The sequence below is a fragment of the Pinus tabuliformis genome, chromosome Q, assembly GCF_031772625.1.
Source record: "Pinus tabuliformis cultivar Carrire ecotype Pingquan chromosome Q, CPIR1, whole genome shotgun sequence".
In the NCBI taxonomy this organism is placed as follows: Eukaryota; Viridiplantae; Streptophyta; class Pinopsida; order Pinales; family Pinaceae; genus Pinus; species Pinus tabuliformis.
The window spans coordinates 991038662-991060980 of NC_142296.1; the positions used below are offsets into that span (position 1 = coordinate 991038662).

Here is a 22319-nt window from a genome sequence, read left to right on the forward strand (position 1 = left end):
AGCAACAATATCCTCGTTTTTCTTCTTTATCAATTTCTCTGCAGCCTTGACATCATTGGGATTATACCCAAGCTCAATCACCAAGTCTTCCAGTGACTTGATCCTATTGTCTTTGGCTTGTGAGGATGCCTTTTCTAACTTATACTGTGCTGTGATATTATCCAGTGAGCTTTGGAGTTTGTGCACAATCATTGCTTTATTTGTCATGGTGGAATAAATCATCTCACCTGCTTGCTTATGGAACTCAATTTGGTCAATAGGGTGAACATCCCTAGCCAAAACTTAAAAATCTGTTTTCTTGTAGTCTGTTGATGATCTTGGTTGCTAGACTGTAGGCTGCATGAATGTCATTTTCATTTTACCCATCTTAATGTCAAAGGCTGACATTATCTATTTTGATTTGCAGGTGTCTGCTTAAAGTACTAGGCATAAGTCTCAGCCTTTAATGCCACATTTGTCAACTTAATTTCTTTTTACTTCTCCTTTATGTCTTTCTCCTTATCCACTAGCTTGCTGGATGAAGAGACTTCAATGCTGAGTTGTTTCTCAATAAGTTGAGTGTTTGAAGTAGAAGGTTGGCGTGTTTCTTTTGAAGCTGCTGGTCCTTTACTCCTTCCAACCATTGTTTCAGTGTCAGTGATTTCCACTATGTCAATGGTGTCTTCTTGTTTAGTTACATGATTAAGCTTGGACCTCTTCCTATAACTGATCTCAAATTGGTCATCTGTAGTGTCCATTGCTGAGCTAGAACCTTCTTCCTGGTTCTCTTCACATTTCAATCCTCATTGGCTAGAGTCCGTAAAATGGGAGTAATATTCATTTGTTCTTCTAGGGCTGGAACCTGTAGAAAGGAACTAGTATCAATCTGTTTTTCCACATCTATCAAAGTATTCTCCACATCTATCAAAGTGTTTTCTAACCATTCTGATTGGTTGGAAAATCTCTCAGTGTCTAGCCTAGGATCATTTATGAAAGGACTCAATTTGAATTTGAGCCTTAGTTTATTTATGACTCCATGAGGGTCATATTGCCACATAAAACTACTCTTGAAATTCATCTACTATAAAATTTTATCTGCCTCTGGTCCAGCTTCCCTATTATTACAAATAAAGGGGCCCAATTGATTTTTCTTTTTAAACTGGGTCTTCTTCCAAGATGACAGGAAATTAACCTCACCAGAGTTTATGATTTGTCTGAAATACTCTAACGCAAATATCCTCATGGGAGGTATTTGGGAAACTTGTAGTGAGTTAGTTGGCATCCATATATTCTAATTTCTGTGTGGTCCTGGTATAGATACTAGTCTCCTACTCTACTGTTCTTAGCCAAATGTAAAACGATTTTAATCTCCTGACTGATCCTAGGCTCATAGCTACTGGTTAGCATGTTTATAACTAGATGAACAAATGAGTCAATGAACTCTTTATAGGAAAAAATAGTGGAGTATTTTTGGATCAATGGTGTCTAATAGATGACAGATCTTGGATTGCGTTTGGTGTCTACCTTTCGAATGCTAGCTAGAAATTTGTCAGTCTGATAATATAGGAACATGTGAAACAAAATTGAAGAGTCTTTGAACACTCTCTCATTTGGTAATCTGATAAAATATTTATGGATTCTGTCTGCAATGAACTGAGCATAGTTGTAAACTATAGCAGGAGGCTTGCCTGGGAAAAATATAGAAAGGAAAGAAAGAACAACCTCATCCACATGTTCATCAGTGGTGTACCTTAGAATGCAAGAGAGCATGGCTATAATTTGTCTGCCTCTCTCAGAAAAAAATGGTGGCAGCATATGGATGACTATCTGTTTGAGTATTAGACTCTCTATGATGAAAGTATGAAAAATCTGAGCCTTCCTGGGAAGGTCTAGCTTTATGTAGAGTTCAAGTAAACCTTTAATGGAAAATGGGGTCTCATTTGGGCCTAGCTGGATTTGCAACATTTGATTTATTGATTCTGCTGTAATAGTGAATAAAACCTGTTGGTTAGGGGTGACTATGGCTCTTTGACTAGGAGCATAACAAGATTGCAAGAAGTGGATGATTTCTAGGAATTGGTGCACTTCTGGTAACAAGTACTTGGGTAAATTGGACTCGTGTAGGTGAATTTCATCATTCTGGTTCAAAAACTTGTCTTTACTCCAGCAGTGGAGTTTTAGTAGGTAGGTAGGGGAAGCAGTGTCCTTGATTTGAAATTCTATGTCAGCTAATGGAAGGTGGTCAATGTCCAGGTGAGGGGTTTGCAGAGGTATTACATCCAAGGAGGTTTGGGAAGCCATAATTTGGTATATTCAAGTGAATTACTTTTTCTGTGGCTTTGGGAGTAAGGTCAGAAGGTCTGGAACAGTGGGGAGGGTAATAATAGTCTGCAAAAAGGGGTTTGGGTGCACAGTAAGCTTTTCTTGAGTTTAGGAAGGATTTTTAATTAATTTAATTAATTAACCTTGGATAATTACTGTGTATAACTTTAAATTTAAGGGCCATTTCGGTTCTATCAAGAATACTTGGAAATTTGACAGTTTGGTGTGCAGACGGGGTTCTGTGGTAGCTGTAGAGGTTATAAGGCTTCAACTGGCAATTTTCTACTTCAATTTGGTGTCTACAATGTCTTTGGGTGGAAAAAGGTGGTTAAATTAGTTGTGCAAAGGTTCAAGGTGTCAGATTTGGTTAACAAAGGTTTACAGTGAAAATGAGTGAAAAGAGCAAAATGGGGGTTTTTCGGCCTTTTAACCAATAACGGTTACATTTTGGTGCGAGTACTGGTGAATGAACAGTGGGAAGTTTTGGTTTTAGGTGGGGAGGTGGTATTTTTCATGAGCACGCAATATAACTTGGTGCCGCCATGTAGCAAAACAGTGCCTGGCCAAAACCGTGAATCTTGCATGCTCTCATGCCATTAACTGTCGAATGACGAATCAACGCGATATGGCTGTGCAATTTTGGATCTAGAGGTGGGAGATTGGATGATATCGCATGGTAAAGTTGCACGGATGGAGTTTGGATGTGATTGGTAGGGCCCGGGGTTTAATTACAAAGAATTGTAATTAATTAACAAAATAATGATATGATTTAAATATAAGCAGTGAGTTAATAAGAGGTGGGGACCATGGATTATATGGCGGGGCTTTTTAACTGCACCAAGGGCCAGTGGGTTAAAAAGGGTGTTGGGGAATATTAAAGTGAGGGAGTTATAAAGCGAGACTTTAGGAAAAAACTTAGGATAAAGAGTTTTTGTGGGTTTTTAAGGGGAAAAGGGAAATTTATAGGGGGAATGTAATATTTGTAATGGGAATGGGTTTCACACTAGGGAAAGGGTTTTTAGGAAGGGGGAATGATTTTTTGAAGGGTAATATCTAGGGAAATGTGTGAAACGAAGGGGTAAAAGGTCAAAATGAGGGGAAAGGGTATTTATAAGTAATGAAGTGATAATGAGGGGAAATTAGTAAACTAAGTATGTGGGGGTATAGTGCAATGAGGGGAAATTAGTAAACAATCTTTGGTGAATATCCTTTCTCTTTCACAATCCCTCCTACACATGAAACATAAGATTAAGCACAATGAATGTGCTTTTTGACTCAGCAACCTTGTGCACTTGCAAAACTTCTTCTACCTACTCTTTATTTATCCTAGCATTTTTTCTTCATTCGTTGGGTGTATTTGAGCTTGCTGACCCTTTTTTTCCTTTTATTTTGATAAACCAACTATCTAATTCTAACCTTATAACTTCCAATGGCTCAAATTAAATTGATGAGCTCATTATTATTCTCTACCTAACTACTGATCTACCAAGATTAGACAGTTTGGCTAGATCTTTATTCTCTATCTATCAACATGAAATTTAAAGCATGAATGAGTCAAGATTAAATGATTTGACCACCATGGATTGTGGCATTTTTGACAAGCTGCACACAATCTTATTTTACAAAGTAAAGTAGAAGGAGTGGAATTTGGATTTTCACACTTTCATGATCTATGTTTATCTCTTTTTGGGTTTCATATTTTTTTACTTTTTTTTTTATCTTTAACTTTCTTCTTGTCCTTTGATTATTCTTTTAGGACATACCCTCTTTACGTTTTTAAATTTCAATAATATGGGAAAACATTTTGCAGAAAGTGAAAGTATGTACAATAGTACAAGGCTAACCACAACCAATTCAAAATTATGAATCCTATTATTATAGGACCCTAACAATACCCACAAGCCAAGCTTGTTGGGAATATCGCTCCCCATTTGGCCAACGGGTTGAGAGTGTACTTGGGGTGTACAAGCCAAGTTGATTATGATGCAGGTGTTCTACCTCATGAATCTTGAGGGTCATTGATGGGAATATCAACATGCAATAGGATTGGGTTGATATTTTCTCTCCTTTGTGGTTCCAGGTTGAGAATGAGATCCTCAATGTGATTCCAGGGTTGAGATGTGCTCCTCTGTGTGTTTGTATATCCGATTTCTCGATATGGGGTTGAGGTATGTAACTCCCCCATGAGATAGAGGGTGGAAATTAATTCTCCTCGATTCCTCTTCTCTTAGATTTGAAAATGTTTCAGTAGATAGATTTGAGCAGAGATGGACATGGCATGAGATGATGATCAATGGACATATATTGGCAGGTGGAATTCTTCCTAGTTGAGGGGGAGTGTTAATTTATGCAACTAGGGTCAAATTCCACATTGGACAACTCATATGATGAATATGATGATTGCATTGAATTCCTCTTTTAGAGAGGACAAAAATTGACCCAAAGATCACCTCAATTGGACAAGAAGAAGTTGGTTTTTGAATTTATGTACCCACTCATGTACATTAGGACATGTTGACCTCACTCATATGTAAAATTGGACAGGTTGGCCTCAACACAAAATGGACCCCCATGGAAGCTATAAATACAAGAGACCTCAAGCTCATTTGAACATCATCATCAAGCATCTTCTTCTCTTCTTCTATTGTTTGGCTCACGTAGGTTTGACAGAGGAAGCTCATGCAAGGTACAAAATTATAGGTCTGAGACTCACACATGTTTAGGGTTTCTATTTTTCAGTCGCACGTTTTCCGCAAGTCAGATCTCACTGTAGTCGAATGCTCGTAGTGTCTTAGAGAGTGACTATGAAGCTACAATCACACACATAACATCTTGATTAGTGTGTCTAGGTTCTGAGCTAGGGTTTGATAGTCGAGAAGTCACAGTCACTCGCTTACTGTGTCTCAGAGAGAGACTAGGAAGCTACAATCACCCGCATAACATCTTGATGAGTGTGACTGGGTTTTGAGCTAGGCTTTGATAGTCATGAAGCCACAGTCGCTTGCTTACAATTTCTCAGAGAGTGAATGGGAAGCTTCTGTTGCCTGCATAACATCTTAATGAGTGCGACTATGTTCTGAGCTAGGGTTTGAAATTCAGGAAGCCACTCTCACTCGCTTACAGTGTCTCAAGGAGTGACCAGGAAGACACAATTGCTCACAAAATAACTTGATGAGTGCAATTGGGGTTCTGAGAAGGGTTTGACAGTTGATCGCAATTGACCGCATATGTCTGAAGGTTGGAAGGTTTTTCTCTATTGTACAATAATTCTGGAAGTCTGCCTCTGATTTGTATTGGGTAAATATTTGCTGTATGATAATGTATTGGGCTCCTTGTACTCTTTGTTGAAACATTTTATGAAAATCTAATAAGAAGAATATTTGAAAGGGTTTTCCCCCATAGTGGGGTTTTTCCCTGGTCTTTGACCAATCTGGTGTCTCTTGTGGTTGTGCTATTGTCTCCTTTTTCATTACATATATTGTTCTATCTTCAATTATTGTTTATGATTGGAAACATTGTTAATAACTAGATGCATTCCTAAGTGAAGAATTGATTTGGGATGAAGTAATTGAAACAACATAGAACAATCTGAGTCTGCTTGGGGTAGCTCAAGTGGCGATGGCCATGGAAATGAAGTCTCAATGAACCAGAGATCTTGGGTTCAAATCTCATGCTACCTTCCCCTCATAGTGGGGTGAATAATGGACATGTAAACACGAAAATAGGAGAGTCCTACCAAGCTTACAAAAAAGAAAAAGCTATTGGCATGTTGGGGCCTGAGCCAGGTTTGGAGTTAATTAGCCAAACAAATCCCTGTACTATTGGCCCTTTCAGCAATAGTCCGCAGAGTGCGGACTGAGGTCTCACCCGAAGTAGTATGGGGGGATACTGGAACCAGGTTTCTGCACCCTTGAGATGTCTGAGGGGGTTGATTTAGTCCAACTGTGAATACCTTCGCACAGGTCACTTAGCACACTTTCCTGCCCCGTGTGGCCTTTGCACCCTTGTTATATTTGTCTTCGCGTAACCCTAACGAGGGGATGTGGGGCTTCCGCGTTGCTAGAGCAGCGATCTGCACTATTTCCCCAACTCACCCAGTGGATCTTACTTATCTTCTTATAATAGTTAGTTATCTTCACGTAAACAAATACCTTATATTATATTCACTTATCCAACACACTCATATAAGTTTGTGGGGAAAATAAACAGTAAACTTGTAATTCATACCCAATATACTTTAATGCATAAAACAGGAAAAGATACACATAAATATTATAAAACGTCTCTTTATTAATGCTTCAATCGGTTACAGACTCAAACTGCCCTGTGCACTTAGCTGCAGGGGTTCGTGAACTTAGTTGCAGACTATTAGGCCTCTACGCACTCAACTGCAAAGCCTTCTCCTACTCTACGACCCAAAGACACGACTCTACACTTAGACTCACTACTTCATCGATTGATTTCCCTCTTTCATTGTTGTTCTCTCTTTTACACTTAGAACCTCGCTTTATTTATACAATCCCATGGTCCGCGGACCATGGGTAGATCTCTCAAATCGACATTATATTACAAAAATGAGGGCGGACAACTCTCCGACTCATTTACCATCTTCACGCTCCGCGCCCATAAATCGCAGTCTTTACAATGGACTTAGTCAAAATTTGGGCTTTAAGCCCCAAAAATTGCCTTGGGGGGATCCCACGCTCGATAGTCCCCCAACACAAAGATTGTGACTCGCCCTTGAGTCACTCTCTCGGTGCAGAGATTTTCGTGTAGAGACCTCCCAACTCTACTCGGATGGCTGCAAGGTCGGCAACGCACTGAGCGGCTTCCTGCTGTATCTCATGTACGCATTGTTATGAGACCGTGGTGTCAAAACTACTCCCCTGTATCTATTCCTGCGTCCCCTACAGCTGCTTATAGTCCCACGCCTTCTTTTAGCTACCTGGAGCGCGAAGACTGTGCTTCTGTCGGCTAGTCAGATAGCCGGGCCACCCATGTATGGCTTCAATCGACTACCATTCACTTTTCCTAGGAAAGGTTCTCCATTTAGCTTTACCAGCTGCATCGCGCCTCCATATGTGACCTCCTTAACAACATACAGTCCCAGCCAATGTATTCTGAAATTTCCTAGGAATTTATCAAACTTATTGTCGTATAGTAACACTAAATCGTTTACCTTGAAGGTGTGCAACTTAATATGTTGATCGTGCCAGGCCTTTTCGCGCTGCTTTTCTACTTGCTGACGGAATCCAGCCAAAAATTGTTCCTCTTCGAGTTCCTCCAACTACGCGAGCCTCTCCTCCAGGGCTCTGCGGTCCGTCATACTTGTGAACGCTACTATGCGCAGACTAGGCACAATATACTCCATTGGAATTATGGCTTCCACTCAATTGTACCTTTGAGATAGTAGTAGGTCAGCTACCAATGCCAAAGCATCTAAAATAATTGTTTTGGGGTTTTTGGTTTTAGTTTTGGAAGACCAATGAATGAAGACAACTTTAGAATTGAAATACTTAATCATTTGGATAATATTAATATCTCAACAAAGGGATGCTATAAAACTTTACACAGTGATATAGATCAAAATAGTGGTGAGAAGAAGATAGAAAATAATATGATTATCACAGTTTCCAGATTGTAAAACAGAACAATCATAAGTATGAAAACCTTCTAAACTACATTCCAAAGATTCAAGGCAATATACTTAAGCTTACAAAAGATGTTGATGATTTGTTGATTAGAGGGGATTAGCTAAATAGACAGTTCATTGATCCATTCTCTTAATAGATGATCACATCAGGAGCTAATAGGAATAAATTGAGACACAATTATTCCTACCTAGATATCTCTATAAGTCATAAGCATATGAAGAAAAACATAATGATTGATAACTGGAAAAAATTACAGGATAACACAAACTATGTAAAACCAAATTCAGAATCCTCTGCTTTGTATTAAGGTTCCAGAAAGACTGAGTACATTAAGTGTCTTGAAAAACTTCCTTCAAAGGTGCAACCAGGTTCAAAGTAGAATGAACAGTCACCACTTAAAGAGAAATGAACAATGAATATTGAACCTTGAACCCTTAATAACTTGAGAAGAGATTTATTTATACAATAATGAAACTAAGAAAATATCCTAAAACTGATTAAGATTTATTCTAGGAAAGGAAAGATCTTCATGTAAGAAGATAGGGGAAGCTATTGAACTGCATTCTTCCTGTCCCTTTTATTCAGGTTGTGCTGGCTTTGTTGTTTTATATTTTTCCCTTTAAGCTGCTTGATTGTTTGTATCCTTTATGCTGGTTGATTCCTTCATTTGATCTTTCATTTGATACTCTTTAAACTCTGTGAATATCCTTTGACCCTGCTGAGTAGCCTTTACTGTGCATTTCAGGTTTTTACTATGTTTTTCAACAGTAAGATCTTCGTATTTGTCTTCAAACTGTATGTAGGATTTTTTCTTTGTAAGCTTGGAACGGGAATTTTTACCTACAAAACACAAAAATTGTTAAGAAAACATAGGTGACAGAGAAGGACATCAATGGCTTTATTGAGCTCGAAAGGATATTGGAAGGAGTCCAGAGTGTATCGGAAGGTAAAACAAAGGTTTTATTGGTCGCAGAGGCTTTACTGTGTAAACGGGCGAAACAAAGCCAAAATGGTGATTTTTGCATTTAAATGGAAAAACAACTTTCTTTTTTAAATAAGGCGCAAAGTGAACAGTGGTCGTTATGTGGGAGGTGGTTTTGGTTTTCATCACACCACTTATGAGGAGTGGGTGGTTTTGGGAGGGGTCACCCGATACAATCTAAGCTTGACATGTAGCAAGGGGAGGTCAGAATAATACTACTTTTCGGGTGGGTAATGCTCAGATAGAGAGCTAACCCGAAATTGCTGAGGGTCATTGGATTTGAATGCATTTGATCGAATGATGGTGGAGCGAAAGAATAGCGTGGAGGTAAAAGGAAAGAGCAACGAAGGGGCCCACGATTAATCATGGCGGTATGGCTTTATTATGGTTTAAAACTGAGATTAGTGGTTAAATGGAGGTTTAGGTTAATTCTTCATTTAAATACAAAAAACATTTTAACAAAGAAAACCTTCACAAAACACGGTATGGCGGACTTGAAAAAATATGAATTCGGGCAGACAAATGATATTGGGTCCGGGTTCATTGAATATCGCAATCACAGTTTAGTGAAGGAAAGGCCCATCGTAAAGGAATGCGATAGGGGCCGGAGGCGACGTGGAAATAAATCATGGATAATACTGCGATCAGGTGCGGGTTCCCATCGCATATCGGTGATCGCAATGGTGGAGGGTAATGCTTTAGTTGGGACTTGCGATGAGGGTGGATGTGAAATGGGCGATGAATTATGAAATATATATGCATTGGGTCCGGGTCTATCGCGCATCACATATCGCAATGCGGAGGAGAGTGCATACACATTGAAAGGTTTGCGATCCGCTGATATGCGATATTATATTGAATACATAGTTTTATAATAAAACTAATGGTTTCGGGTTATTTAATAAAGGGAGTTAATATATACCGGAAAATAATTTTAGGGGTTTAATACATTAAGTTTAGCATTAACATGAAATATGAGTGGAAAGGGGGAAATACACTAAGTATAAAGCTTTTTCATGAGTTATTTGCTTTTTATATATACATCAATACTTAGGCTAAACATCTTTTTGTGAGTTTTTTGTGTAAAAGGGGATTTAACGTGGGGTTTTCACTTTTCCTAAGCAAAAATGATTTTAACCTTAGGAAAAGGGGTTTTTTTATGGAAAATGAATGAATATGAACTGTATGAAGGTGGGAAGGGGAAATTAGTAAATATAAGGATGAATGGGGATGAGGGAAGTTAATTAATTGATCTTGTAGACCTTCATTTGCTTGGTGTAATTGCATCATGGACATAGAAACATATGGTAAAACATGATAAATGTATATTTTGTCCAATGAATTATCATACTTCTGCAACCTTTCTTCTACTTAGCTGTCACATACCCCGGTAACCTCACATGTAAAAGCAGGGAGTTAGAATTATTTTTATACAAATTACCCACAAGTAACTATCCAATTCAAAACTCCACCATTCCTCATTAACCATTAGATATAATGTACATTTGTACATCAAGTAAATTGCAATAAAAGACAGTAAGTTGCATAACCATTAACCACCGCTGTGGTAGTGTAATAACATAAACTGTCTCATGAATCCTTGCATCCATTTCATGATTTCCTTAACCATATTAATTAATCACATACTTGGACATTATGATTATCCCATCAAACACTACCTTCAGACATATAAGATGCCAACAAGAACAACAGGTATCCTTAGACGACCATCAAGAACAAAATCCCAAAGGCAGTAGCAGTGCAGGGCATAAATCCATAAACCTCCTCGCAAGAACTGCTCTGTCTTAAGATCAAATCCTGCTCCCGGCCAATTCTCTGCACTGGGCTTCATAATAAATCCGGAAGAAGGAACGGCACCGTCAGCCCCACCTGACTCCGGGTTCACCCTGCGGCCGATATCCGTCAGAAATCTCCCTTGTCCGGCACTGAGAACGCACCAGGGACATTGCAGCCAGAGGGAGAATGACCACCGGCGGAAGAATAATCAAAATTCTCTCCCCCCGCCTTCCTTTCTTGATTTCATCCTTATTCCGAATTAGCGGGAATCAAGAATCAGTTTTTGAACTGATTCGTAACTCTTTTTAAAAATTACTATTTACTCAACTGTTTAATTTACGCTGAGTTATTTAGGGATGTTACATTACCCTTTGCTTATCCTATCATTTTTTCTTCACTTAATGGGTGCATTTAAGCTAGCAAAACCTTCTCCTTTCTTTTTATTTAAAAGACAAACTACCTAATTCTAACCTTATAACCTCCAAGGGCTCAGATTAAAGTAATGAGCACCTTGTCATTCTCTACCTAACTACTGATCTGCCAAGATTAAACAGTTTGGCCAGATCTTTATTATCTAACTATAACATCAAATTTAAATCATGAAGCAATTAAGATTAAACTATTTGACTGTCATGGGTTGTGGCATTTATGACAAGCTACACACAACCATTATTTTGCAGAAAAATAGTAGTGGCATTTAGACTTGCTCACTTTTAGAGTTTATTTGTTTTCATTTCTTTCTAACCGAACATTTTCTTTTTGTCTTTGATTTTTTAGGACATCTAACCTAACATTTTCTTTGATATGGAAATCATCATCAAGATTTTATAAAAAACATTTGATTCACTATTGTTATGTCCATATCCCAACTTAACATTTTTCAAAATATTTTTTATTTTTTGACTATTTTATTCTACCTTATCAAAACCAAAAAATGCTACAACACACTCCATAGACCAACTGGAAAGGCGTCTGTCCCATTAGTTTCTTGCAGGTTGTCCTATAAGGCCATAATACTGTAGGTACGTGCAGGTCCCAATCACTTCATTACGCATTGCATACTTTGGTCAGCACAGTCTCCAGTATTTTGTTAAATTCTTCTACTGTCCCGTTGGCTTGTGGGTGATACGGTGTTCTTTTCTGATGATACACTTGAAACTCCTCTGTCAGCACGCTAATTGTTTCGTTCAGGAAATGTGTACTGCGATCGATCATCAAGATCTTCAGATATCCAAATCGTGTCAATAGGTATTCAAAAAGAAACTTCGTGGCTGTGGCGGCCATGCAATCTTTTACCAGCTGCTCTTCTACCCAACGAGTCAGGTACTCTATCGCAGTGATAATGTATCTCGCACCCATTTTTCCCTAAGGTTTGATAGGTCCTATGAAGTCGATTACCCACTTTTAAAAGGGCTGCAACATCATTTGCAGATTCAAAGGCATATCTTCCCTCCGTGATGGTTTACCTGTTCTTTCACATACATCACAGGCCTTGCAATGTGCTTTTGAATCCTAATGAAGGGTTGGCCATCACAACCCTGCGCAGAGAATCTTTTGTGCAGTTGCTCGCCCTGCATAGTGTCCTCCTGCAATGCTCCCATGCGCGTCCGCGAGGATATGGCTGTATTCAAACTCAGGTACATACCTTTGTAGTATCTCATCATTGCCCATCTTATATAGGTGCCCCGCAATGATAGAAAAATATGCCGCGCGCACCACCAGTTCCTTCTTCTACTCGATGGAATACTCTTTTGGTGTAGTTCCAGTCGTGAGATAGTGGATTATATCTTCAAAGTGTCCATCTACTACACGCATGGCAAAGAGCTGTGCGTCAGGTAATCCTTCCTCCAAATTAGTAGGTTCCTCTCCTGTCTCAATGCGGGACAGGTGATCTGGTCCCATGTTCAGGCGCCTAGGCTTCACAATGACCTCAAAATCATATTCTTGGAATAATAAAAGCCACCTACATATGTGCCCCCTATCATAGGCTTACTGACTAAGTATTTTAGCGCGGAATGAACTCTATACATCTTGAAGTTTCCTCCTAACAAATAATGTTGTATTTCTGGAGCGCGTACACCATAACCAACCCCTTGCGTTCAGTTGTGGAATAGTTATTTTTTGCTTTAGACAACCTACGACTCGTGAATGCGATAGGGTGATCCAAGCCCTGCCCACCCTCATGTGCTAGTACCTCTCCCAGCGCTATGCACGACGCGTCAACATGGACATGAAACTCCTCGTCCCATTTCGGGAAGACCAGGATCAATGTAGAGGCCATTTTTTCCTTTAGTACATCCAGGATTTTCTTGCAGTCATCGTTCCAGTAGAACGTGACATCTTTTTTCGACAGCTTCTCCATCGGTGTGGTGATCTGGGCATAGCTTTTAATGAACTTCTTGTAGTACCCCGTATGTCCCTGGGTAGAACGCAACTGTTTCACACTTCGCGGTGCGTCCAAATTCAAAATCACCACAATCTTCGCTGGGTCTACCATCAGTCCCTATCTACACACCACGTGTCCAAGCAGGTTCCTAAAAGGAATGAGGAATGTACACTTCTTGAGGTTCAACACGATTTGGTGCCTTCGGCAAGTATCTAGCATCAAGCGTAAGCTCACTACATGGTGCTTAACCAATTTAAATACAGTCCAATCATCCAGATAAATTTCCAAGAACTTGTGGATATATTCCTTGAATGCTGCAACAACTATGCATGAAAAGATGGCCGGTGCATTCTTCAATCCAAACGGAATTACAGTGTATTGAAAGTAGCCCCACTCAGACATGAAGGTTGTCTTACTCCTATCTTCCAACGCGATTTTGATTTGGTGGTACCCTGAGAATCCGTCAATGAAAGAATATGCTTCCTGCCCACTGACATTTTCCAATACTTCATCTGTGAATGGGGATGGGAATGGGTCATGCACACATGCGTCATTCAATTTTATGAGGTCCATGCATATTCTTATCTTTCCTTTTTGCTTCTTTTCCTGCACCACCATAGGGCTTACACAATCGGATTCTTCCATCGGCTCAATGATTCTTGCTGCGAGCATTTTGTCTAGTTCTACGCAGACCTTTTCCTTATATTTCAAATTCAAGCGGTAAGGCCTCTGCTTAACTGGCTTCGCGTCAGCCTTTAATGTGATCCATATCATTCCTAAATCGTCGATAATTCCTTTTATGTCTGTGATCTTGGTCGGAATGAATCTTGGTACTCATGGAGTAACTCAGCGATCTTAACCACCGTCGCGTCATCCCAATAGTTTCAGAGTGTTGCATACTTAGCTTCGGCTTCTGTACCAATGTTCACCTACTTTGTCCTTATTGGCACGGTTATGTCAGGGTCCTCAATTAGTGGTCCTTGAACCTCACGATGGCCTTCTATTTCTAGAATGTTAACTTTTCAGGGATCCTCATTGTCTTCTTCAATATTGACATTATAACACTCCAATGCATAGCTCAGCTAAGTAGCCCATTCAGGCTAAATCAATTCTATTGGCTCCTGTGGTATCTTAAAGATAGCTGCTTTTACTGCTTGTAGTGTGTCATCAACAGTTTCCCACCAACGATCCTCAAAAGTGAAGTTAATAGAAACCCTTTGTGCAAGATATCCCATTCACTTGTCCCAGGGAGGAGCTTCGTCTCTATATACCAGTTCATGGGTATAACATCTAGGGTATGACATAATAGGTGCACCCACTCAGATTTTGGTTCTTCCCCATAAACCTTTGTCCACTCGTTGAGGGGCGCGCGTGGATCATCCCGTCTATCATACTTGTATTTTAGATGCATCTGAGGCTTCCCAAAATACATGCACATCATTCTCCTGCATTCGCACCAGTCCTCAAAGCTTCCTTGGTGCATACCCCACCACCTTGCGGGCGTAGCATGTAGTACCCATTTCAAATCCTCGAAACATTTCTGTTTTGGCACCTCTCTTTCAAAGCTATTTAGGAAAGCATCTACCTCACTTAACCCATCATAAGTAGGCAGATCCCTTACTTCCATTAATACACAGTGTAGCGATCTTGTCATCATGTTGCAGTTTAGCATGGTTACCTCGTGTGACTGGTTCTGCCATCGCTCTATCTCTTCATTCGAATCCGATGCGCAGGAGCTTTCGCACTCCCATGAGATTCATCCATCCATGGTGGGATTTCCCTAGTCTTGCTCTCACATGGTTATCTTGTAGATGCAGTCTAAGTCGTCGTCGCTTTCATAGTCGCACACTGGCTCCATGTAGCATGATCCTTTTGCAGGGTCCAAAGGTACGACTACGTGCAACGAATTTTTCTCAAAAATCATCTCGCTCTTCCTTAGATTTATCACCCCGTTCATGTTAGTGACCCAATCGATTCAAAATAATGCAGGGTAGGGATTGCTGTCATCAACAATCTCTATCACTTCAATGTCTACTAGCATGCTTGCCCCTTCAATATCCATGATGATTCCGTGCAATCTTCACATAGGTATGATCTTTTGCTGGTTCACCATTCGCAGCTGGATAGGAGACCATTGTAGCGTAGGCCTTCCTATGCGCTCCCATGTCTGCTTCGGCAGAACGTTCGCGTCTGACCCTAGGTCTAGAAATACTTGGTCCTGTTAGCTACCTATATCAATAGGTTTCATATTTCATGATTGGTTTCAAAGGTCCAAATATGCTCTGCTTTGATGATGCAAAGATCCCATATTTTTCATAAGGAGACAAGGTATGTATATATCTTGATAAGGATTCAATTTTGATGGATGGTCCAACAGCCTAATCTGGACCATGTCATGTTTTAAATTTTCAGTTGTAGAATAGAGAAAGAAGTCTGTCCAAACAGTTTAATCTTGGCAGACAACTAGCTTAGGTAGAGAAGAAAAGGTTCCCAACAGCTTAATCTGGGACCTTGGAAGAAATAAGGGTAGAATTTGATAGAGAAATCAAAGGAAAAAAGCCAGAAAAAGAAAAGGCACACAAAGGGTCTGCAAGTTCAAGTGCACCCTCCAAGGAGAAATAAAAAATGCTAGGTAAGTAGCTGGGTAAGTAGTTGGGGTTGCAGAAAGGTTATCTTTACCATTGCAGATATGTTAACTGTGTTTACTAGAAGTAAAGTCAATCAGTTGACAAGGTGTTCTTCTTCATCAAGTTACGGCAAGGAGCATGACTAACCTCCCTCCTTCCCCTTTCCGTTTCATTACTAACATCCCCTCAGCAGCTGAGATTCATGGAAGAATTATGGTTTTATGGTGGTTCTTAATCTTTTTAGAAGCCACATTTCTTGTCTAAAAATCTTTTCATTTTGATCTACTCCCTAAACTAAGTGAGTTTCAAGCAAACTTAGTGTTTTTTCCCTCACTTACCCTCCTCATCCATATTAACCTCTAATTCTATTATGTAACTCCCCTATTTTCACCTTTCCCCTACTAATGATAACACCATGGTGTATAAACCCCAAATCTTATATAAATACCCACCCCCTTGGCATTATAGCCAATAAGTCCTATGTTAGGGATCAAATGACATCTGGTCATTTTGATAAGCCTAAGCCAAACCCTCTTTCCCCTTTTTAAAATCCATTTTCTCACTTTTGGCCCCCATTTACACATAAAAACCTATAAAACCTTGTTTCTACCTTTACCCGCTCAAAATTGCTAAAAATACATCAAAACCCACTTGTTCCCCCTTACCCAAAGTTCAAAGATCGGGCGCATAGTCACAAAAATTCCACGAAAACCCATAAGTCCAATGTTCTCCGCTCATGCACATATGCCGAGAATAATCATTAAATAATCCCCGCCCCCCACCATATGCGTTGACTATTTCGTCCTCCCGACAGCCGTCCGATGAAAAGATTGAAGATCCAACGGCTCTATTCGCAGCGGAGTTGTTCCGACGTCCGCTGTTTACCCGCCTTATTCCCTGGTCACATCAGTTCCCCGACAGCCGTCCGATCAGACTCCCCAGATCTGACGACCATCGTTGCATCGGAGCGGATCTCCCGTCCGAAAGTTATCTTCCGATGGCCGTATTTTGGTTACGTCACGCGGCAGCCACGCGTCCCCGCCATAGCCCGTCGGAGGTACACCTGACACATACCTCCCCCGTACCGTAAGCGGTGCGATATGAAACCGCTGACGGTTTCCGGTTTCCCTCATCCCACCTGTATTACGTCAGCTCCCCGTCACCTCACGTCACTGCCACCGATGCCGTCACGTCATCCTTTGCGCTCAACCATTGGCCGATCTGTCATGCCACTTCATCATCCCCCTGGACCAATCAGAGCCCGCCACCTGGCCTGATGACGTCCTGCTGACGTCATCCGACCCTGACCCCACCTATGACGTCATGCTGACGTCAGCAAAAAAGCGCGCCAATATTACCAAAATTCCATATTTAGGCCAAAATTTCACGTTTTTTCTACTTTTGGTAAAAAGCTCTACTGTTATTTCTGCATGTGGCTCACGTCCAGACCAGCACCAGCTTGCTAAAGGGATTCCGAGACCGCCAGAGCCTCCAGCACTTGCGCATTTCCCATTCCTGCCGACGAATTCACCAGGTATTCTCGATAATCATCCCAGAAGTCTGTTTTATCCGTAATTCCGAGAGTAATCTGTGGACACACCTGAAAACTCGGCTTTCGCCATTAAAGTACACTGTAACCAGCACTTATACCCAGCCAGTGCATCCATTTCACTCCTATAAGGCCACATTGGACAAATTGAACTGAAATCTGTAGATAGTTCGCGCAGTCGTGAACCAGCTACCTTCAGTAACCAAATTCACCACAGAAGACACTCTGCTCGGTCCTGCTACTGGTTTATTGGCTCAGAGCAGTATTTCAATTGCTGCAACCTTCCCATTCACTCTCTGTCCTCTACAATTCACATCTTTCATTGAAGAAAACCTGATTGTGTTGCTCTGCATAGCAACTCTACCCACAATCCTAGAAAAACCATGGACCCATCAGTCCCTCCTGTAGTACTAAATGTTCAGCCTCTGAATGCCCCTCAAAGGGACTTGAAATGGCAAGCCTTGGCAGATATGGATTACCAAATTACAGAAGAAAAGCTTATGAGTAGCAGATTCCACATTCATCTGTTGAATGAGTTGAAAGCCAAGCATGAAAATGGGACAGATATATTGGGCTTATGGGACTCTTTCCTCCCTATTTTTAAGCTCCCTCAGGTCAACCAGTTCCCTGAACTAATCCACCTCTGTGCTGAACAATATGATGTTTCTCAGAGAGCTGTTGTTGATCCATCTGGTTCAGTACTTTTCTATGTTACCCCTCAAGCTATCAGAGACATGCTTTGCTTCAACCCTCAGAAGAAGTTGGTTCCTTTATCACTGGTAAACCTGATAAAACAAGGGGATAAACTCACAGATGCTCAAATTGTCAAATTTAATCAATTATACATCAAAACTAACATTGTGATGGGCCCTCCAATTCTTCATGTATACCTCAATGAGCTGGGCAGAGACCTTGCAGATATGATTTCTCCCATCTTGGGATATAGTTCAATTGAGCATATTGATGCAACTGTGCTGGTAATGATGCTTATGTTTTCTCCTGGCAAGTCACCAATCTGCTATGACTATGCCACCTACATATCAGACAAGATTCATGAGCAATTGATGAATTTGAGGAGAGATAGGATGTTCAGATACACCTCCTACATCTACCATTTGATCTTGTACCATCAACATGAGAAATTTCACTTTTCAATCAAAAGAATGGATGCCCAAGGCAATCCCAGATCAGTGGTCTACTGGTCCTCTGTCTTCCACTCTACACCTGATTCTCCATACACTTATTGTGAATTCATGGATCTGTTCATCCATCCAACTATGGCAATGCTGATGAGCTCACCTCCTCCGAGACTCACTGATGACATGCAGAGAATTCTTCAGCTGTCTAAATCTTACAGCATCGGGGATTGGTACTTCTACCAACATCACACTGTCATCAGGATATATGGGTGTGATCTACCTCCTTTCAAACTACCTAAGTATGTGCCTATGAGGCTATTTGCCCTAGAGTATTTTAGGCAATTTGGCAGAGTTGATGTGCTTCACTTTTCAGGAAAAGGCAAAAAGGCACAGTTAAAAGTGAAAAGCCAACTTGGCCATCTCATCTATAACGAGAGGGAGCAAGGATGGAGGGAAGCAGAGAGAATGCTTGAGGCCCTTGGCCTGCAAACCAGTTTCATATGGGTACCCTATGACCCTAATCATTTCATATCCATGAGGAGGCTCAGATATAAATTATCTGCCTATGATCATCATAGTATCCCTCACATTGAAAAATATGCAAACCAAGACAAATGGAGGAGAGGGACCTTAGAAGAGCCCTTGTCACAAGAAGAGCTGAACAAGAGGGCACTAAGGAATCTAAAGAAGTTGGCTGACCTTGAGCTTTGTTCACAGGTATTCACACTTCCAAGCACACAAACGGGAGCAGCTGAATCCTCCTCAACTGCCCAACAGCAAACTACAAAAGCTGTTGAAAACATCTCAGAGAAGGGAAAAGAAAAGGAAATGGAGATAGAGCCACAGCAACTAGATAAAGAACAGCGGCAAGCAGAGCAGCAACAGCATCAACAACAGCAGGAAAGGCAGCATGAAGAAGGTCAACCTGACAGACAACAGCCCTTGCAGCAGGAAAGAGTGGTGGGTACCCCAACTTCCACTGAGCAACAGGCTCAGAACATAGTGCCTCCTAGGCCAGAAATCACCACTGATGCCTCGGTCCTCCAAACTCCACAGAAGGAGGACTTAAGCAGAAAAAGGGATAGAGAAACTCCTCTCACTTCATCTATCAACCAGGGAGAGAAGAGACAAAGATTAAATGACTTTTCTGAGGATGATGCAGCAATAAGACAAGCATTGGGCATGGGCCCACCCAGCAGAGAAGCTTCAGCAAGTTCCTTCCAGCAGGAACAGGACAGGACTATGGGAGGGGAGGTCAGCTCCTCCAGCCAGCAAAAAGAAGGACAAGTAAGCATCAAACAACAATTCATAGACATCAAAAGGAGGAGTGATCCTATCAAAATACAGCTGTACAATCACCTGCTAAACATGGCTCCTACCAATCAGCAAAGACTTATGTCTGCCTTTGATGTAGGTGAGGGCAAAATGATTATGAGTCATTTTATGCCCACAGCACTGCATCCCCAATCTGCCTCAGATTACCTCAGAACCAACCTGGAAGTCATGGCCAAAGACATACACCCAATGGACAAAATTGAACTGCATAAACAGACTGGTGAGATGGTGTATGCCTCCTTGGCAGATGAAACATTAGAAAATTACAAACTAAAGAGCAGCCTCAATGCCACAGCCTCTCAACTGGAATTGGAGAAGGCATCATCCCAGGCGAAGGACAACAGAATAAGGTCCCTGGAAGACATAATCGTTGAAATTGGGCATGATCCCAAAAATATTTCAGGGATACAGGAAATCTTGAAGTTGAGGGATGCTGACATGGCTGCCATGAGGAAGAAAATCAAACTCCCAGCCACCATGCACCCTCAGACAGATGAGGTAGCCCAACAAAGGCATGAGAAAGATACCACAGATTTGTTGATCTCCATTTATAAAGAGCTTGTTCAAGCACAAGAGAAATTAGGAGAATCAGAGGCTGCAAAGGCAGCATTGCAAGCAGCATTAAAACAAAGAGAAGAGGGTCAGACCTCTCAGCCTCCTCCTCAAATCATAAATCTTGAGGAAACTGCTCCTATCACTGCTCCTCCTCCTCAATAGACTGAACAGACAGCAACATCTACTTCAGCAGTGCCAACAACTACAGAGCAGGCCCAAAGCCTGGATATGCAAAAGCTGAAGAATGAAATCCAAATCCTGGAAGCTCAAATGACAGAGTTAAATGAGACCAGGGATAAGTTGGCCAAGGTAAATGACAGACATGATAAATCAAAGAGAGAAGTGGCAGAAAAGGGCAGGGAAATCAAAGCCCTCAAAGACAAGATCAAAGAGCTAGAAAATGAGCTCAAGTTAGACAAGGTGGTGGCTGAGCTTAAAATAGTGCTGTGGGCTAACATTGGTCAATCTATCAATGAGCAATGGCCATATATTGAGACAATCCATGAGCAGTTAGAGCTCATCCCAAAGGCACAGAAGGAGATTTACAGATCAAGAGCTTCATTGGGCAATATGCCTGAAGTGGCCACCAGAATGATCAATGTACTTAACCATAGAACAAGTTCTCAGTTGGCTACCATGGGAATTACAAACAGAACTGAGACTATCCAAATGGTTAAAAGGGTTCTCACACTGAGAAACTTAGTGCAGACATTGGAGAGAAGAACCCAGGATATGCAGACTGAGGTGAACAAGTTTTTGGAAAAGTTTCAAGTGTTAGAAAGCAGAGGACTCCCTGGCTTACTGAACAGCGCAGGGAGATTGTTCACACATGACCAGTATGCTAAAAGGGTCAATACATTTTCCACTAGCCAGATCAGTGATAAGCCCAGCACCTCAGAGGAAACAGGGCCAGCCACAGGACAGTCTCTTTACAACAGAGTCGAAAATCTGTTTTTTATAATGAATGAGATCAATCACCTGTTTGGGGTGGCTCCCAATTTCTTCAAGTACACAGAGGCAGAGGAGACAATGGATGCTATTCTCAGGCATCAACTCCCTACGCAAGAATGGTGGACAAACGCAATACAGAAGATTTTGTAAACAGGGAGTCACTTAACAATTTTGTTTCTTAAAAATATCAGTTGTCATGCAAAGCAAAGTTTAACAAAATCAGCATGCACGACGGATTAAAGCTGAGCCAACTCAGCAGATGGATCGGCCAACAAAGCAGAGATAGAAGACTACAGCTGGCAGGGCCGAGAAAATACAGCGCAGCAAGAAATAAAGGCGCATTTATCAGCATTAAAGCTAAGCGTTGCAACCGACTCAATGACCTCCAAAGGTCAAAATTATCCTCTGACAGACATAAAGAGCATTTATGCTGCATTCAAAGTTGCAATAACTTCTTTTCCTACTTTCTGTACGCATTTATGAAGATATTTTCTCTCTCAGATGACTCAATACCTGAGATATTTTGTATAAACGTTGCTATAAAGCCCCCTTCGCATGAGCTTGCAAGGGTTGTTGTTGATTTCTCCTAAAGAAATTCTTATGCTGTAATCCTTTCAGAAGTTTAATAAAGAAAGTGATGGAATTTCTCGGATTTCTGAAGTGTTGGATGCGTTCTGGTGTCTGTTGATAACTGCTGGATTCCTGTGTATTTCACCATACAATAAGTCTCTGTAACTCTCTCTGTCAACTAGTTGTTTTGTTAAAATCCATATATGTTATCTGATTTTCAATACTAAGCAACAAGGAAAAAGAATAACTTTCAGGATTTATTCACTGAGTACCCTGAGTTCAATCTGTGTTGTTTATGAATGTTTTCTTCAGCTGTAATCTAGATAAGTGTAATTCTTAATTGCTGCACTTTCAGAATACACCTTTCACAGTGGCCTTTGTCACAGGAATTCAAGTTTTGCTCCTGTGCAGTGTGTTTCCTTTGGGAACAACCTGGGTGTTAACAGGTCCATCTCATATTCTCCAATCTTTGT

The 22319-nt window shown here is 40.9% G+C and overlaps 1 protein-coding gene across 1 annotated transcript in view; it reads right to left on the bottom strand.

Moving 5' to 3' along the window:
• Positions 1 to 17209: 17209 nt before the first annotated feature.
• LOC149222802 (uncharacterized) overlaps positions 17210 to 22319 on the bottom strand; it is a 103147-nt gene continuing 98037 nt past the window's right edge. The window contains exon 4 of the mRNA XM_089387681.1: positions 17210 to 17347. Coding sequence (XP_089243807.1) covers positions 17210 to 17347 — 138 coding nt within the window. The remainder of the gene's footprint in view (positions 17348 to 22319) is intronic.